At 40.0% G+C, this 23,303-nt stretch overlaps 3 protein-coding genes across 7 annotated transcripts in view; 1 reads left to right on the top strand and 2 right to left on the bottom strand.

Annotated features, from left to right (window-relative positions):
• Nucleotides 1–360, bottom strand: part of LOC143481001 (pleckstrin homology domain-containing family G member 3) — a 34,957-nt gene extending 34,597 nt beyond the window's left edge. The window contains exon 1 of one of the 3 annotated variants that reach the window (XM_076978900.1): nt 102–360. The gene's annotated coding sequence lies outside the window, so the exon portion shown is untranslated. The remainder of the gene's footprint in view (nt 1–101) is intronic. The other 2 variants (XM_076978898.1, XM_076978901.1) reach the window with 2 other exon arrangements.
• Nucleotides 361–965: 605 nt separating this feature from the next.
• spint1a (serine peptidase inhibitor, Kunitz type 1 a) lies at nt 966–12,211 on the bottom strand. 3 transcript variants are annotated; one of them, XM_076978904.1, is made up of 11 exons: nt 11,951–12,211; nt 11,298–11,744; nt 10,508–10,665; nt 10,066–10,207; nt 6,504–6,674; nt 6,106–6,147; nt 5,521–5,652; nt 5,219–5,269; nt 4,963–5,133; nt 3,536–3,595; nt 966–2,045 (listed from the first exon to the last, which is right to left on the bottom strand). In XM_076978904.1, the coding sequence occupies exons 2-11, from the start codon at nt 11,704–11,706 to the stop codon at nt 1,852–1,854; spliced, it is 1,530 nt and encodes a 509-aa protein (XP_076835019.1). In that variant the 5' UTR covers nt 11,707–11,744; nt 11,951–12,211; the 3' UTR covers nt 966–1,851. The 3 variants fall into 3 exon arrangements, with proteins under 3 accessions (XP_076835019.1, XP_076835018.1, XP_076835020.1); XM_076978903.1 differs by having other exon boundaries at nt 10,508–10,668; nt 11,951–12,209; XM_076978905.1 differs by lacking the exon at nt 3,536–3,595 and having other exon boundaries at nt 10,508–10,668; nt 11,951–12,210.
• Nucleotides 12,212–14,160: 1,949 nt separating this feature from the next.
• Nucleotides 14,161–23,072, top strand: ppp1r14d (protein phosphatase 1 regulatory inhibitor subunit 14D). Its single transcript, XM_076978007.1, has 4 exons — nt 14,161–15,031; nt 21,764–21,844; nt 22,414–22,446; nt 22,682–23,072. The coding sequence occupies exons 1-4, from the start codon at nt 14,858–14,860 to the stop codon at nt 22,748–22,750; spliced, it is 357 nt and encodes a 118-aa protein (XP_076834122.1). The 5' UTR covers nt 14,161–14,857; the 3' UTR covers nt 22,751–23,072.
• Nucleotides 23,073–23,303: the final 231 nt, after the last annotated feature.

The raw sequence follows: 23,303 nt of genomic DNA, 5'->3' as shown, positions 1-23,303 counted from the left end.
TGGTTACAATCAGTGCTTTAATGTTCCGAGTTAGTCATCAAAAACTAATGTTATTCATGAGGTATATACTGTGCCAAGATAATTAGATAAATTAATCTTACCAACTCCGGTTCTGGTTCTCCACAATGACTAGTATTTCTCAGTATTCGCACTTGGAAAACATTTAATGTCACTCGTTTTAGACCCTTGGTTCATTCAAATCCGCACGAATGTAAGTGCTCCATCCCACTTGCAGCCCAAACTCTCCATAATTACTAACGTTCAAGTTAACTCCGCCCAGTGTCTGCGTCACAATGATGAAGGGCGTGTTAGAACGGCATTGTACACATGTAACACTTTTTTTTTAAAACAATCCTTTGGAGATCAACGATCACTCTTCTCAGTGGACACAACACCATCAGGTTTTCCTGATAATCAACGCCTTGGCAATGAAAGTAATATTTTGAACTTAGAAGAATTAAATTAATATTTCAGTAGATTTGTTGCCTTTGTAAGGCGTTTTTCTGGTTTTGATCTTTATTAAAATGTGTGTATAAAAGAGATATTTCTATACATTTTATACAAAGATTGTACAAAGATACTCAAAGATATGTTAAAATGAGCATAGTGGAGCTTTAAAAGAAGCAAGTTGTCACGTTGGAGAACTAAAATGGATTCAGTTAGGGTTGCCAGGTGCCACCAACGTAACCCTGCTTGATAAAAATATGACACTGAAACATTTTTAGCTTTTACAAAATACAAGAAATAAAATTCCGCTTAATTTCCCTATTGTTTGAAATCAAAGCCGCAGTAGTACTTTCTGCATGACGCTCAAAAAAATTAATTTTCTACTGTTTCCAAACGAGCTAGTTTGTAGGTAAACTGCGAACTGTCAATTACAAGCCGGTCTTGCTATCAGTACTGTTTCAGGGAAAGAGAACATCTCCATCTGTCGGCGAAACCGAGGGAACAAATTTTTTTGGATTAAAAAAACTGTTTCTTGCTTTATTTAGGCTTTAAAAACAGATAAACACATCTTATGTACAAACAAGAGTTGTAAAATAATTGCACTTGGTTTTCTTAGCTAAATGCACACCTATATCCAATTACTATGTAAGTATTTTTGTTTGGTTTTAAGTTGTATTCCTTTTTTTAATTATGACGTTATGTGTGGCATGTACAAGTGTACCTTGAAAAACTGACAAAAATAGACTTAGAAATCCTAAACAATCTAACATTAGGCTACCTCATGGCCTGGCAGTGACAGGTGCTGAAGAACCAATTTTCAGGTCCACGCAAAGTGAAATCACATGGAATAGAAATCTCTCTGTTGACGCACTTTGTGTGACGATCATGAATAGCCAGTACCTGACAAACAGCCCCTCCACCCCAAGTCAAATCACTACTGACCAAATAGATCTTTTAACCCTGAGTACAGATTGCTCAGTAACAACCTGACAAAGCAGTACATATAGTAAAACATGAAAACACACTATACACATCCAGTGTTAATATACAGAGCATGACCATCAACTAAAAAAAGAGTTAAAGTGAGATGCAAAAGCCAGTCTGCCTTACTTCAGCCAAATGGCCTATCAAACAAATAAAATGAACGCCAAAATGTTCACACCATCTTAAAGCCATACCATACGTTTGCTTTTAGGTGGGTGATTGGGGGTTCCAGTCTTAGTTCTGACGACCCACTGATTTCACGCATGGCTTCCCTCTACTCTAACACATCTGATTCATTTATTGAATGGCTCAGTGAATAAGTGATGAGTCGAGTCAGCTGTATTACAGTAGGCAGAACATTAAACTGTGCAGAACAGTGAAGTCCAAGCAGTGCGGAGGGCGAGATGAATGGGGTGGGAATCAGATGGGTTTGGTGGTGCTGTTGTAGACCAGTTTTTCTGTGTCCTCCACAGGGAGCAAATGCGCGCCATTGGCCGCAATGCGCGGGTGCCTGGGCTGGTGCTGCCGCTGCCTCTCCTTCAAGAGGCAGTAACCAATCACAGCCAGCATGACGAGGATGGCCAAGCCTAGCGCCACAGCTATACCAATGGATGCTGGATGAGGCGAAAGAGGAGGAATAGGAGGGAGAAACAGGGCAGGAGAAGTGGTTACTGAGATTCATATTCATATCATTACTGCATTAAAGAGATGTTTAGACCTGTGGAGATATGTGTGCAGGGCATATATAATACTCGATAAAGTCGAGAGGGAGGGGTACATGGGATGGGATGGGGGAACCCCCCCCCCCCAAAAAAAAACAAAATTAAAATCAAAAGCTCAGTATGTGATGATTTTACTGTACCTTCATACCTTTACACCATCATATAGAGTGTAATTCCTAAATTGCAAAATGCTTTTAGAATTTCAGTTAGTGCAGCAACATAATATTAAATAAAAATTTCAAACACAATTTTAAGACAAAATGAGAGTGTAGATTGCAAATTGTAGGGTGTTTTTACATATAAATTCTTTCAAATAATCCAAACAAACAGAGTTTTGTTAAAGTGAACCAGAATGGGAACCAGCAGCAACTGATCTCGGTTCTTTTTATACCCCCAATTTATGTACATGTTTAAATAGGGCTCACTCAGTTCTGCCCTCTTTAGCACTGATGAAATCTCTTCACAACTGCTTTAGAACTCACTACTTTAGAACCACATCCAACACTGAAATATGGGTAATATTGGATGGTCTTTTTCATTATGTAGTTATCTGAGTCTGCTACATTTTCATGAAGTGGATGAGAAATAAGGGGGAAAAACATAACTGACACAAAATACTGAAACATTTAAAGTTGAGACGAGGTTTTGCTTCATTAACATACAATGCTAAATGCAGCCGTTTTGCTCAAGTTGGTACCCATGAAAATTGTTACTGTGTATGGAAAGGCACAAGTTTCAAATTAAGAATTGTTGGTTTCACAATGCGCGAATCAGACTAACCAGTGTCTGAGGTTGATATTTTCACATATGCTAAGGAAACCATGATTCAGTGGTCTGTGACCATTTGAAATGCTGAAATGGCCCATTTTATAAATGTCCTTATGAGCCAACTCACTGCTCTGCTTTAGGTGTAGGTGGTAATATGTGCCTGCTTGCACCTCCTGTTTGCCTCTGAAGTTAAATATGTGAACTAGAACTCCTGCAAACAAGTATAATAGTACTTGAGAACTTGCAGGACCTATGTCATACCATGTTGGGAGACAACAATGATTTGAACAGTGCCAGATATATACTTTTAATGATATCAAGGGGAAAGCAATGCCTTGCATGGATGGCGACGTGAATGACACAGTCCAGGACAGGTGAGCAGCTAATACATTTACAGCATTTGGTAAAGCAACTCAATTATCAGCATGTGCACTCCCTAGGAACCAAACCCATGACCCTGGTGTTGTTAGCACCTTGCTCTACCTGATCTACAGGAGTACAAGTAATACCAGGAATACTTGGCAAAAAGTTATCTTCAACTACAGGTCTCATATAATATGGAATCACCCAGACCAAAGAAATGACTGCATAGGGCGTATGGAGAGTGCAGTTACCTGAATTTCTGCTGTCTTCCTGTCTCTCAAAGTTAGCCCTCGAAACGAATACATCTGTCTCTGTAAGTCAGTTTCCAACATTAGCCACAACTAGGGTTGCAACCGTATGAGATTTTCACGGTATGATAACCGTCTCAGAAAATACCGCGGTATCACGGTTATCACGGTATCACAGTTAGTTTGTATATTATAAAAGATACACTGACCCTTAAAGAAATTACAACAAGTTTTTTTTTGTTCAATTAACTATTTATTGTAGAAACCTGCAACTATTGTATACAAAATGTCTCCTTTAAAAAAAATAAGCTGTAAACATGTTTATATAAATACTGCAAAATTAGAGAAACCTAAATCATGGATTTCAGTACAATTATTTAAGTTTAAATTATTTAATATCTGATAAACTCAACCTGGGTCAGTGATCAACAACTGTTGTAAACGTCCGTTGTACTGCCAAGTTAGAATATAACCAGATACTGCAGAAAGAGAGGATTTATTTCTGACATCATCACAATAGAGATTTCTATTTTAAGGCTTTCACACCGAGTCTGGTTTTAACATATGAAAAATAGGCACGTTAGAATTTGAAAATGAACGCATGTCAATTAATGGCGTCTTTCACATCCAGTGAAAGCAAGGACCATAAAAAGCTAGGTTTATTCTTTTCACTAGTGACCGTAGCGCGCGACTCCGCACAGTTCTTTTGTATTACGTTAACAAATAGGAGCCTCTTGTAATTCCAGGACGAAACATGAGAGAACGTGAAGACGTTAAGATTGGGCGTTTTGAAAATAAACAACCATTAAATAATGTGATGAAAAAGCGAATTATTTCGAGTATATGTATAAATATGTAACTTTATTAAGTTTAAGGTGCTGGGAAATATTGAAACGGACCTTTAAAATGACGTACAAGTGCTTTAATTCCACCTTGTAAAGGTGTATGAACCCTGCAAATATGACTTTGTTCATTGCGCTGAGGCGCGCGCAGTTACAAAATTCGAGAGGTGCACGACCTCGCTAATCGACAGCGCGTGAGACCCTCGCGCACGGGCGGAGTCACCGCGATTACGTCATTTTCGCCGCTGACATTAGTTTAGCTTTTTTTGTTAAAAAATTTGTTAATTCTGATACACTTTCTGCTATTCTCACCGCTGTGCTGAGTAGCTGAACCGGAGCGGAGTTGCGCATGCGCGGGTCAGTTTCTCCGCTGGCTTGCTTTTTACCGGTAATAAGCAAACGCACACGGTATGATAACCGTGCATTTTAATACCGTGATATACCGTGATATACCGTGAAACCGGTTACCGCTGCAACCCTAGCCACAACGAGAAACATCCAAAATTATCCTCCCAGGTGAGGGTTCTCTCATATCTCTCACAAAAGAATGTGCTAGGGCCATCTCCTTGTGCACCAGAATCAACTCACCAGAGACACCCTTGCAAACCGCCATGCATAATTGCTCATTTTCAAAGTTGTTTTCGTTGCCGTTGCAGCCCCCGTAGTTGAAGCGGTGACACTTCTGGTCGAATGGATTGTAGTACCACTTCGTGAAGCTTGCCCTGCAGGGGCCTGTGACGGGCGACTGTGTGCAATGAGCTACAAAAGGACACAGAGACTCGGGATGAGGAGTATTGGACAGGATCAAAAGATAAGAATGACACCTTTATTATTAAACACAAACCTTTATCCTTGTCCACATGTATGTTTAGCAAACTGCGAAAATTGCTGTCCACTAAAAAGGAATTGAAAGCAGTAGTTAAAACAAGCTGAAGACAAGTGAGTAATTACTTGCTACATTCAGCATTTTTTGTTTGAGGCAAGTTCACTGCTAAAGTGTTAATGCCAAATGCACCATCTTCATTAAGACTAGAAATGCACCATCTCACTGTCATTCGGTAATAGTGTTCGACGAGTTCCTAACACATAAGCATGTCAAATGAATTTTTGCATTTTAGGCTACATGATTTTAATATTGGCACCTACATTTGTCGCACTGGTCTTCGTCAGAGCCATCACTACACTGCTTGATTTGATCACACTCAAGCTCTTTGTCTATGCAGCAACCATTGGTACACGTGAACTCCTCTGGTCCACATGTCATTCCACATTTCTCAGCTGAGAGAAAGAGAGAGAGAGAGAGAGAGAGAGAGAGAGAGAGAGAGAGAGAGAGAGAGAGAGAGAGAGTTTCAATGGCTGAAAGGTATGATGTCTGAGGAAGCAAACATTAATAAACAACTAATCTATTAATACAATTTTAATCATATTGTGCCCAACCATTTAACTTTCTCTAGTTAAAATGGATGTTTAGCGTTTCTGAACTCGTAGCATGCAGACCACAGCAGATGTAGGGCATGGACATAACCAAATAGAGAGAGCTTTAAGAGAGTTAGGTGAGATAAGATATCCCCCTTGTGTGCCATGGAATTCAATAAGCATCAAGATCAACTTTCCAGCAGAGTTGTGTTCCATCCCACACCTAGAACACCCATTGTATCTACTCTAAATCTGTCTTCTCTTCAGAAAATCATCAAAAGAGATTGTTAACTACTGATATAACTATATACTTACTGGCAATGGGGCCGTGTCTTCCACCCGTGGCAGGCTTAAAAGCTGCAGATGAAGGCAGAGCATTTCATAAATCTGGCAATTTGTGTAACTGTGTCATATCAATATTAGTTGAAATCAAGTGAAACAGAACTTTTGCTTCCAATCTCAGCAGTTGTAGATTGGGATGGACGAGGAACGTTTAGCATTTTTCCCAAATACAACGGAAATACAAATACAATAAAAAGGAAATACACATAGACACATGCTCGTCATAGTTTGCGATCCTAAATTTGTGAGGTCCTCATAAGAAACATAACGATTGCATGGCCACAAGCACCAAAATGCTCAGTGACTGGAGGTTTTGCAGAATGACCTTCACTGTCTCCATAAATGAGTGAGGAACGGTGAGATTCCACTACCTGACGCCTTATCGCAGGCTTTCGTGCACTCTTCCATGGTCAGATAGTTGTTACGATTTTCTCTGCAGCCCCCAAAGATGAATTTCTCGCACTTTTCCGACAAGGCGTTGTAGTGCCAGCGGGGGTAGGAAGCACGGCACGGTCCCACCTTTTTAGGCACCAGACAGTGATCTGGGAACAGAGAGTAGGACGTGGACTTTGAAACTACAAATTACGAACACTACAAGTGCTTCCACGTTTTCATAATTAAGCCATGTGTGCCTCATTGCATTATCTAGAAGATTCTCAATTCCTGATGATCATGCTTCAGTAATCACATACTTCATACAGGATGCACCAATATACTGACCAACAACCAACAGCAACCAATGAAACCAAAACATTGCATGATTAACTATTGAAAGAATGTTTAGCCTACTGTTTCACGCCAGACAAGAGTAACAATAAAAATGCCACCCATGATATCTTTCAGGTAGGCTACACAAAAAAGTAAAGTAAGTCCCCGCGTAACGACGGGGTTTGAGACTGAAAAGTCCGTCGTAAAGCAGTTTTCGTCGTTTAGCGTGACCCTAGATACAGAATAGAAAAAAAATGTTCTCGTGCGTGTGCATAGCGTGAGAAAGAGCGATCGCGTTGCCGAGATGGGCTGCGGTGGAGGCTGCGCTTCCTCTACTTATCGTACACTACACTCCACAACACTCCACAGTGCTGCCACTGCTCCTCCGCGCGAAATAAAAAAAAGTCGTTAACCAGACCCGTCGTTAAGCGGGGACTCACTGTACACTAGTTAATACATCCTATGTTCAAGGAATGTGAGGAAGTTTGAGAATAAAATAAGCATATCTTCTGTATGTTAAGACAGAACATATGGTAGCAAAACGAAATTTATTATTTGTATTGTAATAACTTCCGGCAAAAGTTTCACATCGGTTGAACATTATTCAGTGTTAAGCTTTACATACAAGATTTTGTACAGTGAAAAACTGCGGTAAGATGGTCTGCCCATCATTTCAAATCACATACAGAAAATGGCAGACTGGATTTCACAATAAGGAGAAGTCACAGAAGAGGCATTGTGAGATGAGTGTAAGGTAGCTCTGGGTTCTCAAAAAGCACTATAGAAGTGGAACTTCATTCATTCACATGAAGCAGGTGTTGTATATTTTATGAAGCATTTACAATAAGAAACTGAAATTCACATATGATACAGTGGAGGAAGGTGCCTTGAATGTTAATTCAGTTTCAGCGTTTTGGCTAATACATCACACACACACACACACACACACACACACACACACACACACACACACACACACACACACACACACACACACACACACACACACACACACACACACACATCTGTGAGTTTGAGGAAATCCTATAATTTACCTGGAATTATTTACAGCCCGGCGCCCAATGGTATGTGACTAGTGCTGTGCTTCTGCACATGACTCCGAATGTGAACTAGGGCACATGAAGCTGGCAGGCAAGAAAAACAAAATAAAAACTGTGCTGCCTCAACATGCCAAATGAAAATAACACTGGAATGCCCTGCAAGTGTTTGTTGACTCATTTACAATGATTCAGAGAGGCTTCAGTTCACATGTTCAACATTCCACCGAGTGTAAAACAGTGGAAAAAAATAGAAGGTGAATAATAAGATAGCTACGGTTGCCTTGCCCTAAAATCATCCCTATTTCAGAGAAGGACGGGCTATGGCCATTTGTTTAATGAGATGAGAATGGAAGAGAAGATGGATGTTAAATGGCAATTGACCTATAACTTATATGATCATTTGACATTAGTGTCTAAGTGCACTAGGCAAGTGAATAACACTCTTAAAGCTGTTGTAATTCACCAGTGATACATGCCTCACAAAAGTGCTGTAGCTAGCACCATAGGCACCATTGCACTGGCAAGCACCAGTGGTTAATTCATCATTTAGGACAACAGCATTTAGTGATACACATGTTTACACTAAATTGTCATTTAATCCTCTCAAATCCAACCAAAGCAGTTATGGTGACAAACATTGTTTATTGATATCAAATGCTTTCATATTTAAAACCATTTATAATTTTTAAAAGGGATTTAAAAGGTAAATATGGACAAAGCTAATTAGTACATTTTGCTAGCTAAATTTTATTTAAATCCTTAGAAATGATTATCAATATTACAGCAACAGAAAAGAGGTACAAAAACAAGATAACCAATACCACGTCCAAAAGGTACAGCCACAACACCATCAAACCAGAGACACGAGCAGACCAAACCACAACAGTTTATCTGACAGCCAAGCAGGTAAAGTTAAGGCTTGTCTTTATCTGTTTTTTAATTATTATTTTAAGGTTAGTGTTTTACTGATCAAACGGTTCTCACCTAACGGTCACCTAGAGGTCACCTAAAGGTGCGTGAAGACAGGACTACGAAGGCTCCCCAAGGAGAAACAAGTGTCTGCATTTGGCGCTCTCTCTCTCTCTCTCTCTCTCTCTCTCTCTCGGTTTGTTTAACCCAGCAGAAAACCAGCTCAACTGGTTTTACGACCCCAGAAACACCAACTATAGGCAATTCCTGATATTGGTGGAACTCTGAACTACTGTGTTTTAGTAAACCCTGAGCTCAAGACTCAAGAAGTGCAACTTTCCAATGTAACATATATCAGTGGTGCTAGGAAAAAGAACAAAACAGCAGCAAAGAAAGGAAAAAAAACACAATGATCACAATAAGAATAATAAAACACTAACAAAAACAATAGGTTTCCCACACTACGTGTGTGAACCCTAAAAATCTATCAATCTTGTCCTTGATGGCTAATAGCATAATGTCTTCCATATCAAACAGAAGGGTTCAAATGGTCACAAATTTTAAGACAATCATTTTTCTCCAATTTATGGGGAAAAAACCCTATAAATGTCCAATTATTAATGGAACAGCCAAGTGACATTCAAGCTTCACTGTAGTTGAGCACAATATCTAAAATTCAAATGTTTAATTGAACAGCATAAAAATAAATTAATATTAAAATATAACCATTTACATTTACATTTATGGCATTTGGCAGACGCCCTTATCCAGAGCGACTTACATTTTTATACAAGTGAGCAATTGAGGGTTAAGGGCCTTGCTTAGGGGCATCTCAGTCATGGCCTCAGGTCTGGGAATCGAACCCACGACCCTTTGGTCAGAAGACCAGTTCCCTAACCACCAGGCCATGACTGCCCCATCAGTATATTTTCACATATAAGAAAATTAAAATGATTGCACATTTACTTGTTTAACTCTTATATTGAATTGGCATATGTCTGTTCATTTGTTTTGTCACAAAAAACTGGTTTCACTTTCATAAAAACTGTTCCTCAAAATGCCCCTACTGCCTTCTCTCAAACCATGTCTTTCACAAAACTGATAAAGATTATCTTTAGCAAAATGTCTCTGCTACTAACCCATGATGCATTTACAAAATAGACATTTCTGGCAGCACACCACACAATGTGAATGTTATTCCCTACCTACAAGCATCATCAGCCCAGCCAATATTTATTTTTAAGCAAATACTCACCATGTGACTGTTCGGGTGTAAGGACCAAAACTGTGACCACTGTTGAGTCAGACTGCCCAATGTTGTCAGTTACAGTCAAGCTGAACTTGTACACCCCAGCAGACAGGTTGGACACTATCACTTGATCTTTGAGTGGTGTTTTCTGAGGATAAACATACAATGAGCTACAACTGAGAAATCCAGATTTCAATGGATCATGAAATAGGTAATTACTTGGTTCTTAAGGTTGTGGGATGTAGGATAGGTATAAATTCAGGGCCATATTACATAATATTGTAATAAATGTTTACATAATTGCTTATAAAATGTATAAATAGTAAATTGTCTATAAAATATAATACAATTAATTAATTAATAATAATAAACAAGAGTAATACTCAATATTCAAGAGTACCTTTAGAGTGCTTTTTATATTTTTCTCTGAAAAGGAAGAAACACCCACCTGAATGACAGCGGAGGGGTTTCCAGACACCATCTGCCAATGGTACGTCTCGATTTTATGGTCGTCCTTGCTCTCAATGCCATTGAGGATCACATCATCGTGAGGCTGAACCACTGTGTCCGGCCCTGCTTTGGCAACAGGAGGGAGGTCTTCTTCTTCTTCTTATTACAGGAAAACAGAAGAGAATGTCACAATGAGATAACATCATATTTAACACAGCAGTAGTTGGTATCAAAGTTTTAAAACGGGAAATAAAGATAGGATCTACAATCAATCACATCAGCACGTTGGAGACATCTTGGCTAACAGGATTCATTATAATTTAGAGTGAGGAGTATCTTGCATAACATGACAATAGGACCATATTCTTTTCACTCATGTCAGAGTGGATCAGCTTTATAAACTTTTTATACTACAAAACTGATTAGTAATAGGATTTTACATTAGCCCACAACAGTGATCTATTTAAGCAATGGTTATGTAGCTTAGTGGCACTATTTAAACCAATGCAGGTGAGGACTTGCATGTCCATTCTTTAACAGAAATCACGTGGGCTACGCTTCTGTTCATCAACTATAGGCCTATAGACGTTGGTGTGAAAACCTTAAACGAACGTTACATAATATCGGAGCCGAGGGCTCTGCATAATATAAGCATTACGAAAGTGTTTTAACTACATATATGACAATTCGGAGGATGTCAGTCGATAGTGAGAAACATTATTACCAAGTCTGCTATGAGATTACACACGTCCCACTAATATAAGTACATAAAACACGTTTACACTTACTTGGAGTTTGCTCTTCAAGTGGATTTCCAAAAACGGAGTTCAAAACGTAGTTCTTAAATCCCTTTTTCCTTGCAAACTGGCACACTTTTAGTTTCTTGTATAAACAGTTAAAAATGAAGCAAGACTTTATCAGACCGTCCTCGTCTCCGCTTTCCATCAGTGCCAGGTTACACTCCGGGTTGTTGCAGCAGGCAGCGACGCACTCTTTGGCTCGCGTGACCTGCGGAGACGCTATGAAGGTGGCACCTTCCTTCACGGACTCATCGGTGTCTAACACAAAATCGTCCTTCCCTTGTCTAAACGTATTTGAGCATTGCTCCTCAGAGACCTGCGCCTCTGTGAATTCCAGTAGAATAATGTGTAGCAATGACGTTGTGGCAAAAAACAGACAAATCCGATAGAAAGTCATCCTATTCCGGTTAAGATCCGATGCGCCCTGAGGCAAATCTGCCGACACAGACATCAGTTTTTCAGTACGTGTTTAACAGACTGATCACGTGAATGTGGAACATAGCACAATAATAAACGTGTCGGGCGATAAATTGTTACATATAAAGCGATTTACGTAAACAGAAATTATTATTCTACACCATTACCGGAGAACAAAGGGCCTATAGGCCTTTAAGGTAAATGGAAAACAAAATTCACCTTACCAATTAAACTGAATTACAAATTCCTCCTGATCCACGTTCTTCGTTGGTTGTAAGCACAATTCGCAGGATGTACAGGTTTTCGGTGAAAATCAAGATTTAGATCTGAATAAAAAAACTTTGTCCAGGAGTTTCAAGTTGGTAAATGGCAGTGACGTTGTCTTTTTCAGGTGTGGTGCGATACCTGCGGAACAGGAAGTGAAATTCAATCTGAAACAACTTGCGTAACTGGACCGCTCCTCTCGGACGCCCGAATGAACGCAAGCCTACCAGAACCTCAGTGACTAGCCAGAGAAGTAGGAAGTGTGTTTTCTACAGGGTTTGAACTATAGGAGGCCGATACGTTTCATTTGTCACCATCGATTAATTGCCCTATAATTAGAATTGAAAATAAAATCAAGCAGTATTTGCAGGTGTGCGACGTGTTATAGTGACAGCTTATATTTAATATATCATTCGACATATTGATGCTGTTTCGGGACAGTTTGCTTACATAGTCGATGAAAACAAAATCAATTACCACACGGCCACAAGGTGGCAGTCATGCATAAATCTTTTCCGCAATGTATGCATCGTATTTATGTTCCATATTTGATAAATAGGCCTACATATACGCCACACATAAGTCCAACTACTCGTTTTATAATTCAGCTTCATAACGCAGCGGATTTCTATTAGGTTACAAAGTGGGATCACAGATGTTATTCGCGTCAAACCACAACTCACGATTGTTCACTGGGTGGCAACTTATGAGTCACTTCTGTGATACTGCCAGTTTTACTGACGCAGTCGTTAAACACGCGGTAGCACAAACATTACCACACACACACACACACACACACACACACACACACACACACACACACACACACACTTAAAAGTCAGAAAATACATCACAGCACTATAAGCATGGGTGTCTGTGCCACGAACCTATAGTTGAAATTAACTGTAATATCAGGAAGTGAGTGATGGAACAGGAAAAACTGAATTATATATATAAAACAGAATACTAATAATTCAGGTATGAGCTGGATGTGGACTAGTCTGCGCTGTACGGGTTAAATGAGTCTCCCAGAAGCTCATTCAGCCTGGGGGCCTGCGGAGGCGATACCTGCGCCTCACTGGGAGTCAGAGCTGGACTGAATGAATGTTTTGGCCGTGAAAGCCGAGCTCGCACAGTGCTCAATAATTCAGTGTTTGTAACAGACGGCACATCAGCAGGCAAACCCGCGGACGTCTAAGCCATGCCAAAAAAAAGGAGAAAAGCCAAAAGAAAAATACGAAAGACGTTGTTATCGTAATCGGATCGCTAGGTGTCCCGTGCTCGTGCTCGTGCCCTCGACAAGCGCGCTATTTTTTTGTAACTGACTGGCATGCGCCACAATTCTGTTTACAGCTTGAGGTGATGTTTAGTCCTCTGTTGACACTGCGTTTAATTATGGCGTATTTTGTCAGTGCTTTGTGAATCTAAATGACGGCAGATTGTATGTACACGTCATTAGATCTTTATTTGTCTCGTTCATAATTTATTATCGTAACAATAAATTAACATGGATGGATTTTAGTGCACGTCGAAGAGACGCGCACTAGTGTACGGGGAGGCACCCGTAATGTCACGTGTAGCAACGGTCGATATCGCATTCCTCTCTTTATGCCCTTGTACAACTGATAGTCACGATAGGAAGTGTCATTATGTCAGTATCAATAGCATGCTGGAATGTATTAGCGTTAAAAACAGACAATATTATGAAAGGATATTGGATACTGGATTGTTAAAGTGAGTTCTTCAAAATATAACCTCATGATTGGTTCTATATGTCACTTACATGAAGTACTGTAATAGTATATACATTTCATGAGGTATAGGTGTTTTCTGCGAATGAATGTCTGGATATCTAGCTAAGACTTTGCTTGTTGCTTGTTCTGAGTATGTGTGAAGTGTCATATATAATCAATATAACTGAAGCACTAAACCAGTTCTTCACTGTAAATGTGTCTGCTGCAGACAGCGTTAAAAGCAAATGCTATTCTGTATACACTATGATTAGTTCTGATGCCTGGCATGGAAGTCTAATTATTGGCTAATACAGAACTCAATTGGCAGCAGGCATCAAAGTGCACCCCACAGTCATGATGTGTTTGTTTATGTGTTGGCTTTCACATACAGAAATACAGTCTCTCAGTCGGACTGATATTAATGTGCAGTATACAGTTCTTGCTTCTCTGTATAATCAAAATGAAGCAAAGCCTGATTCATTACTCTCTGCTGCTTCTCGGCACTGGATATTAAACCTATATAAAATGCGATTAGCTCTGAAAATTGGACAAAACCTCCAAGCTATTATTGAACGTCTTGTGCAAAGTGGGCACAGAGAGAAAAACAGTGATACTGGAGAAACATGCAGTCATTCCCCCTTTGTTAAACACTCCACAGTTATAGTGTGCACACATGTGACCTGTAATATAGTGGATATAACACAAAGTCCTCAGTGCTGTAGCAATATACAGATAAATAAGTTTCAGAATCAGAATGAGTCCTGCCCTCTGTCCCTCATCTTAAACTCCTTATCAGTCTCTGTGTGATCTATGCTCACTCACTCTCAAAACACTCTGGGAAAGAAGCCACACACACCACACACACATACACACACACACACACACACACACACACACACACACACACACACACACTTGCAAAAAAGCCGTCTTTCATTACAGCTGTCCACCAGGAGCAGGCGGTAAGCGTGTAGTTCAGAGAGGGAGAGAGGGAGCTGTAATAGAGAACAAGCTACAGGGGCTGTTGAGAAAAGAGTGAGGGGTGACAGTGATCGATTCAAACAGAGAGAGAGAAAGAAAGAGAGAGACGGCTTCCCGACTTCTCTCCTCGGTTTGTGTGTGGCCGTGGCAGGCATGGCGTCGGAACCAGGCACCCAGTCCAGGGTGATGTTTCAGACCAAAGAGGAGGAGCCCCCCCATCGCAAGCTGGGCAAGCTCACAGTGAAATACAACCGCAAAGACCTCCAGAGGAGACTAGACATCGAGGAGTGGATCGACGGGCAGCTGCATCTGCTTTACGACTGCGAGGTGAGATGGAGACAGGGAGCGAGCAAAAGAGAGTACTCTGGCACTGTGTGTGAGATTGGTTTCTCTTAGTCCTGAGGGTGCTGTGCATTTTCATCTTGCTTGCGTCCATGTTGAGATGGGGAAGGTGTTCAGTATATACTCAGAGAAACATGGCAGCTTTGCTCCTCGACAATGTGTGATTAACTGCTTGTTTGTGCTGGTATGATTATGGATAGCTTGGACTAATTATTTATTGCCAGACTGACCTTCAGGTTTATACTCAAGACTGGTTCTGTTGCCATATGGCGTGTCATGTGTGACATTTGAGTGACCATAATAAATGAAATTTTATAAAGTTTTACCTTATTATGAAATTTATTTTCAAGCATATCCAACATTGGCAATGACTTGAGCAGAGCTGTCACTTTTAAAGTAACACAAATTTAAAGTAACCAAAACAATTGTCTGTTAATATTTATTTTACAGACCATTAAAACTGTTAATTATTTTAGCTTCCCTGGGGTGACTCAGGCCCAGACTTACTATAAGTCATTCTTATTTTTGATGTTGGCAGTCCATCAAAGAACTTGAGAAGTTTACTGTGCTGCTATTTCAGCAGGTGTGGCCATCTGAGTGATTATTCATACAAACACCTATAGTAGGCGGCACTGACATGTTCTCTTTCATGTGTTTATGTTTATTTATTTTACCTTGGAGGTTAAGTAATCTTTTAGCTGTAGAGACTGGATCACTCCATGTTTCTATTTGGGGATGTGAAAAAAAAGAAAAATCCATCTAATCATGAGGGCTGCACGTATGCACTCAGCTGTCTCTGGAGATACCATGGCAACAAGTCTCTGGCTGCCATGTGAGATAGACAGAACAGATGCACGCTTGGAGATAGTGAGCGTGATGACCACTGAAAGGCAGGTGAGGAGGACGAGGAGGAGAACATAATGCAAGCAGACACCTTCTCTTCCTTTCACCCCGCATTACAAACGAAAACAGCAAAGGGAGAGTAAAAGAAACAACTGTGTCCCTAATAAACATGACATGATGCACCATTTACTGTTTCAAAATGTCGTTTGGCATTTCCTTAGTTAGAACCAGGGCAGGAGTGAAGGATGCTGCTGTGAACTCACACATGGAGCTGAGCCGTGTTGTAAACACCGGCTCCTCTCTCTTCACCTCCCCCTGGTGGTGATTACCGGCGCGCTCGCTGCAGACTGACGGTGTCACGTAGGCGGGCTTGTGCCAACGGCGTGAAGCTGCCTGCCCACTCTAGGTGGCAATGAGATCAGGGCAAAATTCACTGTGCAAGAGAGTTGTTTCTCTGGCTTGATAAAACGTGTTCATGTAGCATCAGTATTGTGTTCGGTATCCATTCATCTAATTTGTGATACTTGAAATTCTCGAATATTCACCCCCCTAAACATCGGTGACAGTTTAACAATATGATCTTTTATTTGCATATAAAAATCACTTTGAATGCAGCTTCATCTTAAACAAATGGTAAACCCCATAGCAAGCTTAATAACACCGCCACAAGACTGAGCAGCTTTAAGCCAGGTTCACTGTAACTTCGTGTCAACAAGATAAAAAGCATTCAGGTTAATGCCCTCATACTCCGGTGTGCTCTGGGTGCAGCACGCGGCCCTCTCCCTCTTTCTAGGATTGTTTACCACATGCTTGGCTGAAGCTGTTCTCGTCAGATAGAGGCTGTCTGGTGGTCCGGACCACTCCGCCACTGCTCTGGCAGACACCCGGCCCGTCTCCGGCTCTGCATTCCCCTGGCCTGTGTTGTGTCAGCTTCTCACACCTGAGACAGGCCTGACTGATTTCTAATAAACACACACTAGAGTAGCATGTGTAACAGAAACTGAAAAACAGCCTGTACCCCCCGGCTGTGGCATTAAAGTGAAGGCTCTGTTTGTGTCCTACATACACCCAAAAGCACACTGTACCTGAGGGGAGTTCTTGATTTACTTCCCACAAAAACTGGCATACACCGATCATTTTGTTGTAGGCTGAGTGCCATTCTTAGTTGTACTGTATCCTATCATCAGTATGTTCTTTAAGTTCATAGTAGTAAAGATGTCATTCCAACATGATCAAAATGTTCAATTTATCATCGGTTTGCGGTCAGTTTAGTGCAGTCAATATCTTTTTAATCTTTTCAGAGGACCCCCTTCCAAACACACACACACACACACACACACACACACACACACACACACACACACACACACACACACACACACACACACACACACACAATAACACTTAGCAGTAATTAGCTGTTAAGAACTAGGCTATTGTCCACTAAGAGCACTTAGCTAGGTGCTAACTCCACTTTCTAGTCATAGAGCAGGAGTGTGGCCATGTGTTTGTCCACATGGTTGGTAAAGTTGATGAATTTTGCATGGAGTGGCTGAAAGGTTATGCTGTGGCTCTGCCAATTCTTCTGTGTGGAAGCGTTTACAGTCAGCCCCCTGTGTCATCCTGTTCATTATTAATGCTCATCTCTAATGTATGGGGCCACTCACTGGATCTCACAGCACCTCTGTACATCTCATCACTATTATACTTCACAATTTAATAAATAAATCAGTAATATTAACGATGTCTTCCTACTTGCAAGGCCATTAGGAGATATACCAATATGAGAGTATCTAGGTAGAGACTTTTATAACAGTGCAGTTAAAGGCCACTCCATTCATCCACGTTGACAGCATCAAACCTTGCAAAAATGTCCTGTATGCTAAACATCAATATTGTTGGCACCCAAAAATACATTTTTACAAATGGGCAAAGGGCTACTATCCCAATCCTCATGTCAGATATTATTGTTGTTGATGAAATGAGAAATATAACCTTTGTGCATTGACGTGAGTCAGCGCAACACCTCTGAGTTGTTGGCAGGGAGTGTCGGAAGAGCCACGCTTTCAGTAATAGATCCACTTCAGCCAGTCACCCTTGCCCAACTTCCCACGTGTTGTCATTCAAAGAGTGCACAAAGACAGTGATCATCCAGTGATTAGCCTCTCTAGCTGGCATTCCCCATCTTTGTCTCTGTCTTACTATGCCTAATACAGTGCAAGTGCTGTGGTTTGGTACCATTCCACAATGCCATTCCATGGGTTCTTTCACTGGAGTTTCTTCTGTTGAAATTCTTGTTTTAGCTGTGGTAGCAGGTTTAATCGGTTTGCTCTTAACTGACTTTACGTAGCTTATTCGCTAATCATCAGGCAGAAGGAAATGAAAGGCAGAACCTCAGGCATGTTTTTCAAGGGTGGGGTGGTAATGGGTGCTGTATTCCCTCGATAGCTAGCTCTGTTTGGTGCTTTTATTTTGTATTCAGTAGGTGATTAACATTGTGCTAACACTGCAAGTCTGACCTCTGAGTTTGTGCAATATTCAGGAATGTGAAAGAAAGTAGAGCTTGTCAACCCTCTTGATCATGAAGGAATAATGAATTATACCATAATTAGCTACATTTTCCTGGCAAAAACACTGCTAGGAATAACAGAGCCACTGCCACAGAATTAGCCCTCCGGAGGGTAAGGGGACCATGTCAATTATATTCCAATTAGTAAAAACAATTATGAACTATGAACCAATGACAATGTTATTGTCATGGTCCTTTCCAATGGGAACTCCGATACCTAGGATGTCCGAGGCAGTCAATTGGAGAGGAGGCGGTCCTCGTCTCTAGAATATTAACTGCTCCTTGTTTTCCAGTGTGCATGAGCTGGTTACTTCCTCTTTGTGAGGTTTTGCTACTATTCAAAAACGTTGTTTGTAGTTTCTATTGTATGTTAGAGTCTTGTCTTGCCTGGTTTTGTATGCTTGGGTCTTGACTTATCTTTGGTTTTGTTTTTGGATTTGCCCCTCTGTTTTTTCACGTGTTTCATCATATCCACATCTGTGTTTTCCTGTATGTACAACCATTTTTTTCTGGACACCCCAAGGACATGTTGAGGTTTAAAGAAACTTTAAAAGTCAAAAGACACAAATGATACAATGTAACAGTTAAACACTTTGTACACTTTGTATTCATTGAATATAATCAAGCAAGCATAGCAAGCACTTTGTATAAAGTATAGCGAGTCTCTTAAATCTCTTAATGAAAGTAAATGTGTAAGGGAATGTAGCATTATTGTGTCTGACTCTTGCCCTTTGAGTCAGTGCGTACACCTGTATATGGAGGCCAGTCTATTACTTGATCGTTTTCCTAGAAGGACACGCGGGGCATTACTCAATAAAGCTTTTCTCTAATTGAGTCCATCTTCATTGAGCCATGGAAGCTGCAGGGTCAGGTTTTGTCTGACAGGGAATACTGCATTAAACTCACTGGGTGGGAAATGGGCTCTTTTGCTGAGGTCCATTGACTCGGTGTGCTGACTGAGGGTTGGAGGTTGGGCAGTAGTCAGAAGTCATTCACTGATTTAATCAACGACTTTCAAACCCAGTCATTTAAAATTCTGCTTGAAGGAGTGAGAGAAAACAAAGTTAAACTGGTACTACCTCTACTGCAACTGAAACCGGTCTAATCTGTGATGTCTCCCCTCCAGAGTATTAATTTATTGTATTTATCTTTTGCAGCAATGCACATGTTTGTACTCATGCACTTTACGTATATTATAGTTCTGTGTAGCTCTGTATTATGTATAAAGTCCCATATAACTGTACTGTCTTATGTAGCACCCTGGTCCCCTACTATATATGTATATAGTCCTGTGTTTTCCTACTGTGTTATGTATATATTCTGTGTAACCCTTTTATCTTATGTATAAAGTTCTGTGTAGCCCTACTGTCTTATGTATATAGTCCTGTGTAGCCCTACTTTCTTATGTATAAAGTCCTGTGTAATTTCTAAAGCCATACTTTCTTATGTATAAAGTCCTGTGTAGCCCTACTGTCTTACATAGCATCCTGGTTCCCTACTGTGTTACAGTGAGGAAAATAAGTATTTGAACACCCTGTGACTTTGCAAGTTCTCCCACTTAGAAATCATGGAGGGGTCTGAAATTTTTTATCTTAGGTGCATGCCCACAAATTATTTAAATAATTTATTAGTGTTACTGTGCGTTATAAGACTAACGCACACAATATATACTTAACACATGAGCACTGCGTGTAGCACATTGGACTAACGAGACAGGTGAACACATACACAAACAGCCACGCCCACAGGAAGTACATATATAGACACACACTACATCAACCCCCCCTGAAGGGAGGGGTTCGGGACTGTACCGTGACACCATGAAGATATATAATAGATATGATGGTAGTCATTGAATCCCAAGAAGCTGCACTGGGTAATAGTCAAGCTGGTCTAATCATGTATGATTCAAATCTAGTATATTTCTGGAAGAAATTAAGTAAATTTCAACCCACTGTTGTAAATCTTTTATGATCTGTTCAGTATAATAGATAACGTGTTCTCCGTTTCTGCTCTCAGTGCATTGTAATTGAATGCAGCAGGAACTGAAGGGTATTTTAGAGATGTTTGAATCTATTTGTGATGGAGGGATTGAGGGAGCAGGAAAGGTGGATAGCAAAATCAATTTTATATTCATAGTACAAAACTGTCACATTGAGGACCCCGGCCCCTCCCTTTTGGGCGTGTGTTTACGTTGTCTGCGTCTCCTAGTCTGCGTCTGTGGATCTCCGTGGGTGCGGTTGGGTCTTGTGCTGATTCGTCTCACCTGTGGCTCGGCTCGTCATCGCGTGGGGTTAATGTGGTTTGTCTACTTAATGTGCGTTTGCGCAGTGTCCTGTGCTCGTCATTGTCTGAGTCTACACGTTCTCCGTGTGATCGTGTGTATGTTATACGTGCGCTACTGCGCTTATTCGTATTATTAAACGTGTCGTTGTGTCTGAGATCTGGATTCCTGTCTCGTCCTTCGCCTCGCACCCAACGTCACAAAAACAAAACACAAAACAAAGCGAAAGGTGCAGTAGTGTACAGATAATTCAAAATATTGCTAAAGCACTAGATAGTCCAAAAACATCTATAACGTACGCCAGGAGGGCGAAGCACAAAGAAGTTCAGCAGTATCTTTATTCCAACTCTCTCCGAGACTCGAGTAGTGCTCAGCACTGCAGGTTGGGACATTTATGTCATGCTGATTATACCTTGCAAAAAATATTATTATATCACAAGTGCTTTAAAAAACAAAAATATAAATGAAAAGGCTGTGCTGCTGTATCACCATGAAAATATTTAGAAATGATTTACAATACTATATTTAATCATTTGAACACAGAAGGTAGATACTAATTCCATAATGAATTCACAGAAACCCAAATTTCATAATGATGTCACAGAAGTGATGAGAAAAACCTCAACTCACATTTAACCACTTCTAACATTTGATTTAATAAAGTTGTTTTGATACATTTAATCAAGTTCTTTCTTATGTTCAGAGAATTAGTTCAAATGGAACTTTCAGAAATGCATGTTTATAAAAGTCATGAAAGTGTACAGAGTGAAACACTGAGCGGTTTCACTTATTATTAATTTGCCTTTAATTAGTCTGAGCTAATCTGGTTTTTGTCTCTGTCTGATGGGCTTGCAGCCAGAAATTAACAAATTTTAAAAAATTATATATAGATGGCTGAGTAATGTGTCAAAGTAAACTGCAAATAACTAATCATTATTTATTGATTAGGTTTTTATGGAATTATTTTTTGCAGAAATTAAATATAGCTATTGGTACCAAGTGATTCCTGCATTGTTTTCAGGAGGAAGAGATTCCTGAGCTAGAGATTGACATTGATGAACTTCTAGAGCTCTCAGATGAAGAACAGAGATCCAGACTACATGTAAGTTCTGCACTTTTCCTACTCACTTTAAAATCAGAACTAGATGCAGTGTATAATCTCCTATGGTTGTAGCCTTTTTTGTAAAGTTGAGTAAAACTGTCAAAGGATTAAAAAATGACATAGGATTTGAAATTATCCATTCAAATTATTCATAACTTTACTGAATCAGCTCTTGTAGAAGTATGCTGTTTTTATACAATTTCTTATGTTTAAAGTATAAAAAGGATTCCATTTTTGGTATAGTCATTATATAATGAGAATTAGGCCGTTTCAGCCAGTCCTTGGAGTGCCTTTCATAATATGCCCAAAGTCATTATGTAATTATTAACCGTGGCATCAATAGCAATTCCCATTAAGTTAGCTCCAAATTGCCTTCAATAAAGTCTACACGGACAGGTATTAAATATGGATTTATGGAGGGTGCTTTAAACTCATGCCTGCTAAATACAACCAGGTTTCATAACAATTTGTGCCATATGGTCAGGTTAATCACTCAGTGCCATCTCTGCATGGCTGTGGTGACATATAGGGTGAAAATTAATGTGTTATTATTCTTTAATCTCCACTAGGAGCTTTTGCAAGAATGTGGAAAGCCAAAGGAGGTACAGTGCATACTCCCCCTCTCCAAATGAAGAGATTCAGAATGACAAAGACACCAAAGAATAAACACTACAATGCTGTTTTCACTTCTTCATGTTGGTGTATGCAGAAAAGCTAAAAAACAGTTCAGAACATGGAGAAATGTTCAGCACACCTTCATTTGGGGATCTCTCTATATGTAGCTAATGTCCTGTCCATTTTGAGCATTCTTCAAACACTCTCTCTTCATCTTCCTAGGATTTTATCAACGGGTTGCTTTATCGGATGAAGGGCCTTCGCAAGATGTCAGGACCTCTCAAGAAATAGTTCTAGGTCAAAGTCTACAAGCTGTGAACAACCCCATCCTCAACCCAAAATGCATAAAGAATTGAATGCCTGTTCTTTTATGTATTATGCTGAATACCCTTGCACAAATGGGTCAATAATGGAGCTGTCTATAAATATTGTTTTTGTGTATTACTATTTATGTACAGTTCTTATACTTTTTTCCAGCAGACATTGGGTTGCATTATAGATTGTACTGTCTATTACAATTTTATTGTGACTTGTACATTTTTGTTGTCTATTTATATGTGTTTTTTTTCTGGAAGCATTATATGTGATCATAAAGAATATCTTTTCAAGTGTATGTAGGTGGTGGTGTTCAACTATGTTGTGAACCTTTTTACTTGGTTTAGTCGTTAACTGTTAACCTCTGAGTGATCTTAAATCTTCCAACCCGAAAGATCAAAGAAATAACTAGACTGGACAGTTTCTTTAACATGAGAGAAAGGAAGCTTGTTGCCCTTCCCAAATTATAGCTTTTCTTTTGTACTTTTTTATTTTGCTATATATTTGGGCTTTTTCTAAGCTACCACAG

This window comes from Brachyhypopomus gauderio, chromosome 17, assembly GCF_052324685.1.
Source record: "Brachyhypopomus gauderio isolate BG-103 chromosome 17, BGAUD_0.2, whole genome shotgun sequence".
Lineage (NCBI taxonomy): Eukaryota > Metazoa > Chordata > Actinopteri > Gymnotiformes > Hypopomidae > Brachyhypopomus > Brachyhypopomus gauderio.
This window is presented reverse-complemented; position numbering and strand designations above follow the sequence as displayed.